Source organism: Ursus arctos, unplaced genomic scaffold (genome assembly GCF_023065955.2).
Source record: "Ursus arctos isolate Adak ecotype North America unplaced genomic scaffold, UrsArc2.0 scaffold_4, whole genome shotgun sequence".
NCBI lineage: Eukaryota > Metazoa > Chordata > Mammalia > Carnivora > Ursidae > Ursus > Ursus arctos.
In genome coordinates this window covers 30588738-30604190 of record NW_026623056.1, presented here as the reverse complement: position 1 = coordinate 30604190, position 15453 = coordinate 30588738, and the positions used below count along the sequence as shown (strand labels likewise).

At 37.1% G+C, this 15453-nt stretch overlaps 1 protein-coding gene across 1 annotated transcript in view; it reads left to right on the top strand.

Moving 5' to 3' along the window:
• Positions 1-15453, top strand: part of SLC49A4 (solute carrier family 49 member 4) — a 78155-nt gene that overhangs the window by 30004 nt on the left and 32698 nt on the right. The window contains exons 4-6 of the mRNA XM_026494872.4: positions 1272-1401; positions 6547-6655; positions 13532-13599. Of these exons, the coding sequence (XP_026350657.1) occupies positions 1272-1401; positions 6547-6655; positions 13532-13599 (307 nt within the window). The remainder of the gene's footprint in view (positions 1-1271; positions 1402-6546; positions 6656-13531; positions 13600-15453) is intronic.

Sequence of the window (15453 nt, the reverse complement as noted above, 5' to 3'; positions counted from 1 at the left end):
AGATTTGGGGGTAGGGGGTGGGTAATGAGTACAGAGTTTCTCTTCGGGACAGTGAAAAAGTCCTAAAATTGATTGTGGTGATGGTTGCACAATTCTGTGAGTATACTAAAATCATTGAATTGTGCACTTCAAATGTGTGGATTGTATATTGTGCAAATTATCTCTCTGAAGCTGTTTACAAAAATGCCAATAGAGAGAATATGAACAAGGCAATCCCAGAAGAAGAAATACAGATGGCCAATAAGTATATGGAAGATGCTCATTCATTGTTGTTAATTAGAAGATCTGTAAATTAAAACAGTTCATTAACTTCTTATTGCTCCTCAGACTGACAAAGAACAAAGACATTATCCATGTCTAAATGTCTTACAGGAATATTGTACTTTTTGCTAAGAATATAGCCCTAGAATTAGAATTAAAATTATCCAACTGAGTGGACTCAGGAAATCACTTAGTCCAGTCCCTTTATTGACAATGAAGAATAAAGGATTCATTCAAATTAAAAGTTAATTAATGGCATAGGCAGGTCTCTACTCCAAGTTTCCTAACTTTCCTTTTGGGAGTCATGCTTTTCTACTAAATTGGACACAACAAAAGTTGTGACTTACAAGTGCCAGAACTCTGGAGGGAATGATCAGGACTCCTACGATCTTTTCCTTACTAATGGTACCAAATTAAGATTGTTTGGATGCTCATTTTACTCTCATTTGTTTAGTATTCTACAGTGGCTAGTCTTTTTAGTCATTAAATTTTGCTTTCTTTTTCTTGTTATTTTTGGATGCATTACTGTTTTGTTCAGATTCTCCATACAGCCTATAAATTGAGTCTGTGCTATGCTGTGCTTTGGAATATCCAATCATTGATCAAATAAACCTCCTATCCTATTACTACAGTTTCTGTATCATATATTTTCTTTCTGAGTACCATGCTTATTAGACAATCATCTTAGATCTGTTTCAAAATCTTATACTACAATGCTCTTGGTTTTTAATGTTTTTTCCTTCGAGTAACATTTGCTTCTGCCTCAGTGTTTCCGTCTATGTAGTGTGTACCATAGTATGGCTTCTTACGTATGAGCTGCTGAAATTTATATCTTTACGGATCTGTTTTTTTCACAAGACTGAACTAATTTTGCTAGGTACTATATTTTGCTTATCTTTTTATGCCTAGAGCTTAGTTAATGATTTGTTAGATAAATAAATACTTGAAACATTGAACTTTCTATGTTGTCTGGTTAACATTTTATTCTTTTTTTTCTCCCCTGCCCCCAGAATTTGGAGTTGTCTGCTTACTGTTTTCTGCAACACTAGCTTATTTCCCACCCCGGCCTCCACTTCCTCCCAGCGTTGCTGCGGCTAGCCAGCGGCTGAGTTATCGGCGGAGCTTTTGTAGATTATTAAGGTAAATACACTTTGAATCACTGAGTGGTTTTGACTAGCACCTTTAAGATAATTTCACATTTATTTAAGGTAACTTAGGATGGTAATTTTTCAGCAACCCATTAATCAGGTTGCAAACAATTGATAAAATACTGATTAAATATTTTAGAGGTTTCCTATCAGAAATCTATTTTTAAGATTTATTTATTTGAGAGAAAGAGAGCATGCACGCACAGTGGGGAAGAGAGGGAATCCCAGGCAGACTGCAAGCAGAGTGTGGAGCCCACTGTGGGGCTAGATCTCAAGACCCATGAGATCATGACTTGAGCTGAAAGCAAGAGTCAGACGCTTAACTGACTGAGCCACTCAGGCACCCCTATCAGAAATCTGTTTTTAAAAATCACCCAAAACAGGGGCACCTGGGTGGCTCAGTCAGTTAAGCATCTGCCTTTGGCTCGGGTCACTGGGATCGAGCCCCACCTTGCGTTGGGCTCCCTGCTCAGTGGGGAGTCTGCTTGTCCCTCTCTCTCTGCCCCCAGCCTGCTCATGCTCACACTTTCTCTCAAATAAATAAATAAAATCTTTTTAAAAATTTTTTTAAAAAATGGTTTTCTTTCTGTATAGGAATCCAAACCATTTTATAGGTGGCCAAAGTGATAACTCAGATTTGTGAAAAAATTTTTTGAAAAATGTTTATTGGACATTTAATTCTGATTTTGGGTAACTAATTTTTTTATTCCTTTTTGACTGATGAGAAGAAACCTCCTATAAAATTTACCATGCATTTGTTGAACATGTCCTTTAATATTATCCACTAAATTGTCTTAAAATTTTTCTTTACACAGCATTCATTTTGCTCTGCTGCAACACATTGCAGTTGCCACTCATTGTGAAATTTGCAACATATTTTCTTCTACTCTCTTATTTTTTCCTTCATAAAATATTCAAATAAGCAAATTACAAAGTTATATCCGTATAGAAAAAAAATAATGAGAACTGAGTCCGTTCATTGACACCAAGATCAGTGACAGGTTGTAATACTAGAAACAACACATGCTACACCCGGCACATTCCAGTAATATCTTACCCAATGTAGAAGTTAAAGTGAAATATAAGTCCTACCAAAAAAATAAAGTTGTGGTTAATGGGGAAGTACTTTGCACTGCTGCTGTTTTTGAATTTGGTTTAAATTAATTACAGTGAAATAAAATGAAACCTTTAGTTCCTCAGTGTGTGAAGAATACTAGCCACACGTTCGTAAGGCTGTGTCACGTTGTTTTTCAAACTTTGGTTCAGAGCCAACTAAGTTAGTAGGTAGACCACCTTTAAAAAAAAAAAAAAGTAGGACGAAATAAGCTAGAATGGAAATATTATTATATCACATGTAGTAAGGGTACATGTATTTTGTGAGACTTCTGTTTCAAAATATACGTATGTATATGTGGGGAGATCACAAAGTGAAAATATGCTTGGAGTATAGCAAAAAGTTTTTAAAAATCACATCTCTGCAGCACATAGAATATTGCCTTCCACATAATAGGCAAATAAAAATATTCATTAAATTGAATGGTGACCAGTGGTGCATATGTGTAGGATGACAGTTTAAAATGATAGTTTTTTTTAATGTTGTTTAAGTTTTTCCCTATGCAGCACCAGAGTTTAGTTAGCAGTCAGGAGAGGTAGGTTTGGTCATATTATGCCAGACTAATAATTTGGACTAGTCTGTGGAAAATAAGGAGTCACTGAGGGATTTTAAGCTAAGGAGTTGTGTAAAAAATTGTTCTGACAAGGAAAAACAATGTAAAATTATCACTCTGACCACAATATATACCCTGTGTTTGCTTCTAATTACTCTAGAGTCAAGATCTTTATTCTCTGTTAAAACCATAGAGTAGAAGATCTTTCCCTTTTCACCAATGTCTAACATTCCTTCATTTCTTCCATTATTAGTTAAGTCTGCAGCATTGCCTCTAGAGGAGGGCTCTCCAGGGGAGTTCTTTGGACCTGCCATGCCCCATCCCCCTAGCCTATCATGTAGTTTTCCCTGGCCCTTCAAAGGATGCCTGAAGTCATTACTTTGTGGATTAATCAGAGTAACTGCTTCTCTAGATTCTAATTCCATTGTCTGGGGAAACAAAAAAATCATTGTTTATGCTCCAAAGTTTTCACCACCATTATATATTTATTATCTTTCTAAAATAAGTAAATAAATCTTTAGGGACACCTGGGTGGCTCATTCGGTTAAGTGTCTGTCTTCTGGCTCAGGTCATGATCCTGGAGTCCTAGGATCGAGCCCCGCCCCAGTGGGAAGCCAGCTTCTCTCTCTCTCTCTCTCTCTCTCTCTGCCACTCCCCCTCCTTGTGCGCTCGCTCGCTGTCTCTGAAATAAATAAAAATCTTAAAAAAAAAATTAAAGAATAAATCTTTAAAAATAATAATAATAATGATAAATTTCAGATATCTATTCCCATTCTGTCATCTACCTACAAATTTTGTCCATGGATTCCTTAATTATTAACTTTCTGGTTTTATCTTTTACATTGAGGTATTCAACCCACCTAGAATCTTCCTTAGTACATGATGTTAACTAATGATGCAGGAGTTTTGTGGGGGTTTTTCCATAAAAGAAACTAGCACTATTTACTGAACAATCATTAGCAGTTTGTTAGCCCTCTGTTCTCCATTGTGCTTATTCTTCAGCTGTTTGTGTACCATTTTTTATTTCAGCCATGCAGTTTGTTTTGATATGTGATAGGATAAGGGCCTCCTTTTTCTTTTTTTTTTTTTAAAGGTAAGTTAGCTTTCCAAGGACTTTTATTTTTCTATATAAACTTTAGAGCATATTTAAGTTTCTAAAAAATTCAACTGGAACGTTAATAGGGATTATATTGAATTTATTGATTAATTTGAGGTGAATTGACTATATAGACTGTCTCTCCATCTATTTAGATCATTTTCTATGCCCTTAATTAGTTTAAAGTTTGCTTTTTCTTTCCCCCCATAGAGATCTTGGGCTTTCCTAGCTATTGTTAATGGTATGTAATTTTTATTACATTTTTTAAATTAAACTTTTTGTGTGTGAAAAATTGTAGATTCGCATGCAGTTGTAGGAAATAATACAGAAGGATAACATGGGCTCTTTACCCAGTTTCCCCTAGTGATAACATCTTACAAAACTGTTGTACAATATCACAACCAGAAAATTAACATTGACAGTCAAGATACAGAACATTTCCATCGTCACAAGGATCCCGTTTTTTGTCCTTTTGCAGCCACATCTACTTCCCTCCTGCTCTGCTTCTTAACCCCTAGCAAACACTGATCTGTTCTCCATTACTATAATGTCACTTCAAGAATGTTATGTAAATAGAATCATATAGTACGTAAATTTTGAGAGTGGCTTAAAAAAAGGGGGGGGGAGCAAACCAGAAAACAGACTCTTAACTATAGAGAACAAACTGAGGGTTGCTGGAGGGGAGGTGGGCAGGGCATGGGTTAAATGGATGGTGGGTTACGGAGGGCACTTTTAGTGATGAGCACTGGGTGTTGTGTGTAAGTGTTGAATCACCAAATTCGACACCTGCAACTAATATTACACTGTTAACTGGAATTTAAATAAAAACTTGAAAAAAAAAAAGCATAATTCTCTGGAGAGTCTACCAGATGGTTTTGTGTTTCAGTAGTTAACTCCTTTTTATTGCCAAATAGTATTCCATGGTGTGGAGGTACAGTTTGTTTAACTGTTCACCTGTTGAGGGACATCTGTGTCGATTCTAGAGGGTTTTTGGCCATGACAAATAAACATTTATATGCAGGTTTTTGTGGGAACGCAAGTTTTCATTTCTCTGGGATAAATGCCCAGGAGTGCAATTGCCATTGTATGGTAGTTGCATATTAAGTTGTTGTTGTTGTTTTTTTTTTCTTAAACCTGCCAGGCCATTTTCCAGAATGGCTATACCATTTTTCATCACCACAAGCATCTGGTGTCTGTGCATCTTCACCAGACTTTGGTGTTACCACTGTGTTGTTGTTTTAGCCATTTTGATAGTGTGTAGGAAAGTACAATCTCTAGAGGGCAACTGGCATCATCTGTTGAAGTCATAAATCCACATACTCTCTTGACGTGGCAGTCGCACTTCTAGAAGTCAGTTCCCCAAATGTACTAGTGCACGTGTGAAATGACTGTAGGAACAAAAGAATACAATTTTATATATAAAATGTAATATATATATATGTATATCGTGTATATACCATATGTAATAAAAAATACAAATCTCTCAGTGAGGGCTGGTTAAATTATGATATAGCAACATAATGGAGTACAATGCAGCTCTAAGAAAGAATGAGGAAGCTCTTTATTGACGATGGAAGAGTTCTAAGACTTATTAAGTTAAAAAAGTAAAATTCAGCGAATGGTTGTAATATACTACCATTTATGTAAAAAGATTGGGTAAAGAATATATATATATACACACAGACACAGAGTATATATATTAATATGCACATATCTATAATATACGTACAAATTTCTATAATAAGAATATATTCTTATACACACACATTTGTACATATACATAAGCTTGTATATTTTGAAATGTTTCTGGGAAGTTGCCTAAGAAAGTGCTACCACTGGTAATTGTGGGAAGAGGGGAATAGGGTAGGGACGTGTTTTCCCCATATTTTTAAACTTTTTGGTTTTGAGCCATTTCCATTGTATTGCCTATTAAAATCTTTGACTAATACAAATTTTAATAGCAATAAAACAAAAGTTAAAACTGCTCTCTGAAAATAGTAAAACTAGCAAATTATCTATTTCTTTTTAAGCTTTGATTTTTTTCCCCTCCACTTCGTTCATAAGGAGAAATGGTAATTTATCCTTTCAAATAAGAGCTTTTTTTAAACTGAACCTCCCTATTCATTCTATGAAATAATGTTGGTAATTCATCTATATAATAAACATTGACAACTTTAAACAATACGAACAAGAAGGATTTTTATAAAAACAAAAAAATTTAAAGAACTTTGAATTTATTATGAAACTGACAAACATTTTCTATTTCTGATTCTGGTGTTCCAGTTTCCAAAGGACTTACATTTTTCATGAGTAAGAATTTAAAATCAAGATTTTTGAATCCGCAGTAATATTTTCTTTTACTTCTCTTTTACAGCAACATGAGATTTTTGATGATTGCTTTAGCATATGCCATACCACTGGGTGTATTTGCTGGTTGGTCTGGAGTTCTGGACTTGATTTTAACACCAGTGCATGTCAGCCAAGTAAGCATTTTATTTTTATATAAGCTGTAGGTATTTTTAGTTCATTTAAATTATAAATATTGTCTGCATGTTCTTGGTTTAAGCTTCAAGGCCTGGGTAAAATATTATCTGATATCATTGTTGCAAAAGCAAGATCCTTAGTGAAATAGTTAAAAATAATATTGATTTTCTTCCTGGATTTTGTTAACAGCAATAAATTTTACATTTATTTGGCTACTATTAATGATGCTAATAAACAGAAAACTAAAGAAGGAAAATCTTCATTTTGTTGACTCCATCCTGGTCTTGCTTCATACTTTATAAAGAAGATTAAGATCCCATCATCAAATATGTGGCTACTTTGTCATGTAATTTCTCACTTTCTCTCTAGTCTCAGAATAAAGTATCTCATTTCTTTAAAAATAACCATTTCACCTATATGCTTCCAGCCATGTATTCCTTCTCCTCACTTCCAGGTGGCATGATAGAAAGGAGTAGAGGGCTTTGAAGGGGCAAACAGAGGGAATCCAGCACGCTGGTACGCCATTCCGTTGTATGAATGAGCAACAATTTGTGCCTTCTACTGTTGGTGAACGTTTGGATTGTTGACAGTTTTGACTGTCACCAACAATGCTGTAGGAATGTTCTCATACACTCTTGATGCACCTCTATACACATTTCTGTTTGGATATATAGCTGGGAATAGAATTACTGGTTATAGTATATGCCTGGTTTGATAGATGATGCCAAACTTCCCCCAAAGCGGTTGTGTCAGTTTATAGTCCTACCAGCAGGACATGAAATTTCTCATTGCTCCACATCTTTACCAACGCTTGGCAATGTTAGTCTTTTTAAAGTTAAAGATGCTAGTGGCTGTGCAGTTAAGTGCCATTATAGTGGTATCTTTTTAAGTGTTTGTTGGACATTTGAATATCCTTTTTTGTGACACACCTGTTCAAGTCTCTTGCCTACTATTGGGCTACCTTTTTCTTGCTGATTGTAAAGAAGAGAGCTGTGCAGAAGGGGGCTCCCTAGAAGACTGTGTGGGGTCTTCAGCAAGTCTTGGCTGAGAAATGGAATGCACATATAAAGGGCAGAGCTACCAGAGGCTTAACAGAAAGACTGCTAGGAGGTGTAAAGCAGAACGAATACAGTAGAGGGCACGCAGTGCTGGGCTCCGCCGTAACGGTAAGACCTCCTTAACACCTTGTTAATACCTGGGCTGCTTCTGAGACACAAGAATCTAGGCCAAAATTAGAATCAAGGACCATGCCCTAGGTAAAACAAGGCCTGTTCTATTTAGACCCACCATACACAAGCCCTGACAAAAATCTGCAGAGGAGACAGTTTGGAGATTGAATCCTACCAAGTGAGGAGGGCTTGGGAAACACTTTGGTTTCTACTTACCTACCTTAATAAAACACAGAATTAAGCCTATACAAGTTCAAGGTGATTAGTTATTAATTGAACTGCCTACTAACACAAAGCGCAAAAATCAACCAGTTTAGGGAAAGATAAAAGGATTCAGAACCTTTACGTTGTATCATCCATGGCATGTACCATACTGTTAAAAAAAAAAAAATTAGACAGGAAATGTGACCCGTATTTACAAAGAGGAAGTATTGAATAGAAACCAACTCGGAAATAGTGTACATGTTGGGTGTAGCAGAGACCATAATGCAGAGAGAAGGAGAGAAATCTTCGCTTGCTCAAAGTTCATTTATATATATATATATATATATATATATAAAAAATATACCATATATACCATATTGGGCAGCAGATACAGAACAGTTCTGTCATCATAGAAAGCACTGTTGGACAGTGCTATTCTAGAAGCTTTATCATTATTCTTGTCACATTTAAACCTAGAATTGAATTTTGTGCTTGTTTTAAGGTAGAAATTCAGTTTCTTTTTTTCCCATATAGGTATCCATTAACCTAGTATCAGTTTTTTTTTTTAAAGATCATGCTTTTCTCATTGCTCTCTAGTTCATCTTTGTCATAATGAAGTGCCCTTGTGTGCAGAGATGTGTTTCTAAACTACTTTTTTCCCTCTAGTCTATTTGCCTGTCTTTGTGCTGATACCAAAGTGTTTCAAGGTATTTTAGTGTTATAATAAATTTTGCTTTTTGTAGAATAAATATGCCCCTTTATTGGGATTTTGGCTAGAATTTTTTAAATCTATAAATCAGTTTAAGAATTAACTTCTTGGGGCGCCTGGGTGGCACAGCGGTTGAGCGTCTGCCTTCGGCTCAGGGCGTGATCCCGGTGTTATGGGATCGAGCCCCACATCAGGCTCCTCCGCTGGGAGCCTGCTTCTTCCTCTCCCACTCCCCCTGCTTGTGTTCCCTCTCTTGCTGGCTGTCTCTCTCTCTGTCGAATAAAATAAAATCTTTAAAAAAAAAAAAAGAATTAACTTCTTTGTAATTAACTTCCTTGTAAATCATATATTTATTAATATGTTCCAATATGTTATCCTGTAGAACTACATTGTCTGGTACAGTAGCTACTAGCCACTTGTGGCTATTTAATTTGAAATTTAAATTAGTTGAGGGTGCCTGGGTGCCTCAGTCAGTTAAGCGTCTGCCTTTGGCTCAGGTCATGATCTCAGGGTCCTGGGATAGAGCCCCACGTCAGGCTTCCTGCTCAGCGGGGAGTCTGCTTCTCCCTCTGACCCTCCCCCCTGCTCGTGCTGGCTCTCTCTCTCTCAAATAAATAAAATCTTTTTTTAAAAAAAGAAATTTAAATTAGTTGAAATAAAATAAAAATTAACTTCTTTAGGTTCTGTTTTCTCTAATTTCCTTTGGAGACTCTGTATGTTATACCTTCGTAGTATATTCCCTATGTCTCTTAATCTCTTTTCTGAATTTTCCATCCTTTTGCCTTTCTCTGCTTCAGACTGGATGTTTCATCTAGCCTTTCTTCCAACTCACTATTTCAGTTTTCATCTCTAATATTTTGTTAAACTCATCTCTGAGTTGTTAATTTCAGTTATATTCTTAAGTTATAAAATTTTTATTTGATTCTTTTTCGTAGTTTCCACATTTCTGTAGAAGTGCTTGATCTTTTACTTTTTTGAATTATTAAAAGTAGTTGCTTAAAATCTCATAATTCTTTGATCTGGATCCCCTGTGGGTCTGTTTATATATTTGGTATTCATTTATGTTTTCTTATCTCCCAAGGTTTCTTATCTCCTTATGAGGTGTGCCTTTATTTTCAACTGAGTACCAAACAGAGTATATAAAAAGTTGTAGAGCTCATTTAAGCATCAAGACGATGTTATTTAACCCCAGAAAGATCTATGTTTTTTCTTACAGGAGTCTAGGAATCATGTACTCCAGTTTCAGGAATTGTGATTACTTAAAGCTGGTTTTTTTGTTTTTGTTTTTAAGATTTTATTTATTTATTTGACAGAGACAGCCAGCGAGAGAGGGAACACAAGCAGGGGGAGTGGGAGAGGAAGAAGCAGGCTCCCAGCAGAGGAGCCTGATGTGGGGCTCGATCCCATAATGCCGGGATCACGCCCTGAGCCGAAGGCAGACACCTAACGACTGCGCTACCCAGGTGCCCTTAAAGCTGGGTTTTAGTCCCACAGAATACTGTTCTATTTCCAGTGTATAGTACTCTTAGGTATAGTCCTTCAAAGTCACCATCTAAAAGCTGAGGTTTAGGGGCGCCTGGGTGGCTCAGTCAGTTAAGTGTGACCCATGATCTCAGAGTCCTGGGATTGAGCCCCACGTCGGGCTTCCTGCTCAGCGGGAAGTCTGCTTCTCCCTTCTCTCTGTCTGCCACTCTCCCTGCTTGTGCTCTCTCTGTGTCAAATAAATAAATAAATCTTAAAAAAAAAAAAAAAGGCTGGATTTTTTTTTTTTTTAGCAAGGCCACCCACCTTACAATAGGCCCTGAACTCATATTTTTTTGTTTCCTAGGTCAGCAAGGCTATTGATAACCCTCAGCCCCTTAGCTACCTTTTCTGAGATCAGCAGACACCCCAAAGGGAAAAGTGTCCCCAAATACCAGGCTTATCTTTCTGGATTTCCTTCCCATTCTATATCACGGTTCCATAATTCTGGAATTACCTTCTTGGCCTTCTGATGCCATCAGATGGGTTTTCCCCTAGATTTTCTAGTTCTCAACCAGAGTATCAATCCAGATGACCTAGTGTACCTTCACCGTAAAAAGAAAGCCTTCCTTTAGTTTTCTAACTGATTTTTCTGGATGGCAGGTATTCTAAGCACGCTCAATTCCAAGAAAGAAGAGTGTAGCGCCCATTTAAATGATTCTGGTTTTGCAGATCTTACGCTTCACATTATAAATCCTGAGACGCCCTTTCAAGTATCTCTCTCGGTATAAACTCGGAGAGACCAGGAATCACACCAGGTGTTAAATAAAGTGAAATTTAAAATTAAATGAGCAAAGAGGGGGCACCTGGATGGGTTAGTTGGTTAAGCATCAGACTCTCAATTTCAGCTGAGGGTCAGGTTCTTGGGGTCCTGGGATTGAGCCCTGAGTCAGGCTCTGCGCTCAGCAGGGAGTCTCCTTGAGATTCTCTCTCTCCCTCTGCCCCCCCACCCTTGCACATACTCTCTCTCTCTTTAAAATAAATAAATCTTTTTTTAAAATTAAAATTTTTAATTTATTAGTGGATAGAAAATATATATATATGTCATGAACAAAGGAAGCCGAAAAGCACAATTGGCCTGAAAGGAGCAGGATCAGTACAGTCAGATGCATAGTGGTTCTTAGCCTGACACAGGGCCCCCACTCACGCAGGGGATAGATGGAAATGTTTGGGTGGGCCTTAGGCGACAGGCGCTAAATGCTCTGCAATGAGAGGGGCAGTTGTGCAGAACAGAGAATTCTCTGGCCCCAAATGCCAATGATATGAAAAAAAAAATGTAGAGATAAATTAAGCCTCAGGCTGTTCTCTTTCTCCAGAGAGTACTTATCTTTGTTCTGGCACCAAACACTGTTAAGTAATTGTATTACTTAGAGTAGGCTAAGCTGCTATGAGACTTAGAATCCCAACATTCTGAGGCTTAAGGAATTTATTTCTCATTTACATAGCAATCTAGGACATTTGTCCACAGTTTGGATAGCTCTTTTCCTCACACTGCTTTAGAGACCGAGGCTGCTTCCACTTTGCAGCAGTCCTGTCCCCTCGCACCTTGTCATCATATGCAGGGTTCAGGCTGCTGACTACATCCCGGTTCTAGTGGTCACAAAGGGAAGGGAGCGTGGAGGAGGCACACAGCCGTCTTCCGGGTTCTCGCCTAGAGGCTGCACACCTCCATTCTGCCCGCTTCCAGCGCATGTAGTCACATGTGTTTGAATGGCAGCTGAGACGTGAAATCCAACTAAAGGCCCAGGTAGACGATAACATATTTTGGTGCATAGGTGTAATGAGAAATATGACTAGGAAAATAATAAATGGTAGAAGTTAGTTTGGGCAGCTCTCAAGTGCCAGGTCAAGTTTGGACTTGGCCCTATAACCACAGTGAAAGTCAGTAGCTGTTTCTGAACAGGAAAGTGGAATGATTGGGATAATTATTCTGGCAGTAGTGGGCAGAATAGATTGTGGGGGACGCCTCGGTGGCTCAGTCGTTAAGCGTCTGCCTTCAGCTCAGGGTGTGATCCTGGCATTCTGGGATCAAGCCCCACATCAGGTTCCTCTGCTGGAAGCCTGCTTCTTCCTCTCCCACTCCGCCTGCTTGTGTTCCCTCTCTCGCTGGCTGTCTCTGTCTCTGTCAAATAAATAAATAAAATCTTTAAAAAAAACAAAAACTATTACAGGAATCCAGAAGTAAGAAATAAGGTAATAAGCAATATGGTAGCCATGGGAAGGGAAAGAGGAGACAAAATGCACTGATACTGTTAGGGACACATGGAATTCCAGTGGTAACCACTTACACGTATTGAACATTTTACATTTATTAGCTTATTTAAATCTCAAAAAGAAACCCTTTGTTATCCTCATTGTAATAATGAGGAAACCAAGAATTAAGGGTATGAATTGGGACAGAAGCCAAGTCATAGTAGGAGTTAAAGATACGTGAGTGATGGGTAAATCTAGGCAGCATTTGTGGATTGCTCTGAGAAAGTTTGGCCATGAGGGGAGGAAAGACATAAGACATTAGATAGATGGAGAATCATCATCAAGTAGTAATAACAGCCTTTATTGAGCGCTTCCTGTATGCTGACCGCTGATCTAAGTCCTGTACACAAATTACCTCATTTAGTCCATTTTATGGGTAAGCAGACATAATTTGTCCAGGGTCACAACGCTACTAAATGGCAGGGTTAGAAATGTTTTTCCACGAATGAAATGAGCTATGTATTTGAAACCCAGCTCAAATTGTCTTTCAGCAGTCTTCCTAGGAGCTCAACCCCCATTTCTCTCACTCTCACTTGCTCTCTCTTCAGTGACTCTTGATACATCTTTAATTGTTGCCAGATGTTTGAGCACCTGATTATTTCCTAGTAGTTTCCTGTATGTTGCTTGTATTTAAACTTCTTGAGGTCAGTGACTATCTTCTGTCCTTTTCCTATTAAGAGTTCTAGTACAATGTAGTACATGCTTGAAAACATCTATTTGTGAAAACATCTGATTGTTTTGTTGATTTAAATATTCCAATAAAAAGTTCATCAAGGATGTACTTACTTAGATAAGTTGTATTAGTCACACATGAATCCTTTCATTTTATTCATTTTCTTAAATAGTATTTTCTAGATTTGTTGCCATTTAGCTATTGATTATATATTGAATTATACATGTACGTAGAAACTCATACGTATATATTGAATTATATATTGATTAGAGAAGCTCTTTTTTTCATGCCTTCTTAATTGCAACCTGATAGTCTTATATTAAAAGTGTCTGCACTTTCTCCACAGGTAGATGCTGGCTGGATTGGATTTTGGTCCATAGTTGGAGGCTGTGTTGTTGGAATAGCTATGGCAAGGTGAGAATATTTTATGTTAAATGTGAATAGACTGAACCAAAACCAAAAAACAGGGAAAAAATGGCTGCTTTTGGTAAATGTTAAAATTCAGGGGGAAATAAAAAGGCAAAGGTCAGAGAAGGGCACTTGTTCAGACTACAGGAAAATTCATATGCAGTAGAATTTGCTACTACAAGAAACCTTTCCCAGGAGGAGTCTGTCCTAAAATGTTTGTGGAGGATGAAGATTTATTTCCAGCACAATGAAGCCACCTCTCTCCGTATTATTGGAGAACAGCATCTACAAATGGAACCCAGATAAAGGTGGTACAGTAATAAAGACAAATTGATTACTTATCAAGAATAGAGAAGAATTGAAAAGCATCGTTTTTAAGAGCATCTCTAGAACTTTCCATGAAAAGGAGGATCTGATTAGCAGATATTTATTTTCGGTCTTTTGTGGCACATACATTCTTGTGTTTTCCCATTTTGATGAAAAATGTACATAAGGATTTCCAGTTTCACCAAACTCCCTTTGATCTTAACCTGTTATGACAACACATTTTTAGAATGAGTCAGAAGGAAAAGGTCTCATTTTTTTTCTGGGGAAAAAAAAAAAAAAAGGAAATATCACTCATCCAGGTGACTGCCTGTAAAACTATTCTTGGTGTTTCCAAGGAGATAATACTCATTCACTTCCCTAATCATTTACCTTGTTTCATCAAAAACAAAATTAAGCAATCAACTTTACCAGAAAGAGAAGAATCTAATTACATATTTGGGGAGATCAAATAAGATATGTAAATCACCTCAATTTCTAAATACTTAAACATAATTGACACAGGATAATATTATATCTAGACCTTACAGTTTACATAGTGTTTCTGGGATAATGAAAGAATAAATTGACACTGTAATTTCGCAATCACTCTGAGGTTTTTATAAGTTAGGGAAATGTAAGAATAAAATCTAAAAGCTAAAGAAGAGGAATAGGAAGAGAGCATTTGTAGGAAATCACTACATGGATACATTGACCTGTCACATTTGACAGAATCCTATCTGATTTTTCTAATTAAATCTCCAGGCCAATTATAGTGAGTCATCATTAACCAAATCCTATTCTGAGCACCTTGTCATAGGTCAAAGAGGGAACTATTATGTATCAGAAATGACATCTCACATGTACCTTTCGCTTTATTTTCGTTCTATAAACCCTTAATTTTATCTATATAGAAATGGAGCTGGAGGGAAAAATGAGAGTGAGGACATTTCTAATTTGTTGAAATGGTAGTTCTAAAAAATACTACCCTTACTTTGGGATCTGAAATCAGTTGTAGCTCTCTGCTAGGCCTAGAATCAATTTTAAAGTTAGGTTCATAACACCATTTTGGGGAATCCCTAGAACAGAAATCTCCTTATAGACATTAGTGCTTGGGTGAATTTTTATGTAATTATGTTACTAAAGGCCACTACCAAATGTCCGACAGTATACTTTGATGGTATTACCCCATCGGAAAGGACTAGGGCTACAAAAATAGCAGATCACAGTGGCTAGCTTATTCTTGTGTGATCTGGCCCTGTCAACGTCCTCACTGTTCAACTGTTTCAGTTCTGATTGTACCAGAAAACTATTTTATTCTCTCATGCCTTGCCATCTGCCTGTCAGACAAGTACATTCTTGCAGCATACCAAAACATAAACCAAAAAAGTGTTTGGTGGGTTTGAAATTATAACAGTTTTTGGATTTTCTTGAGGGAAATTTCTATCAAGTTGTGGAACCTTTTTCAGGGTACATAAGAATTTTCTGCTAGTGAACTTTAATAGTTGAGAACAAACCTAAGTCACTGGGCAAAGGTGCATCCATTTTTTCCACCAA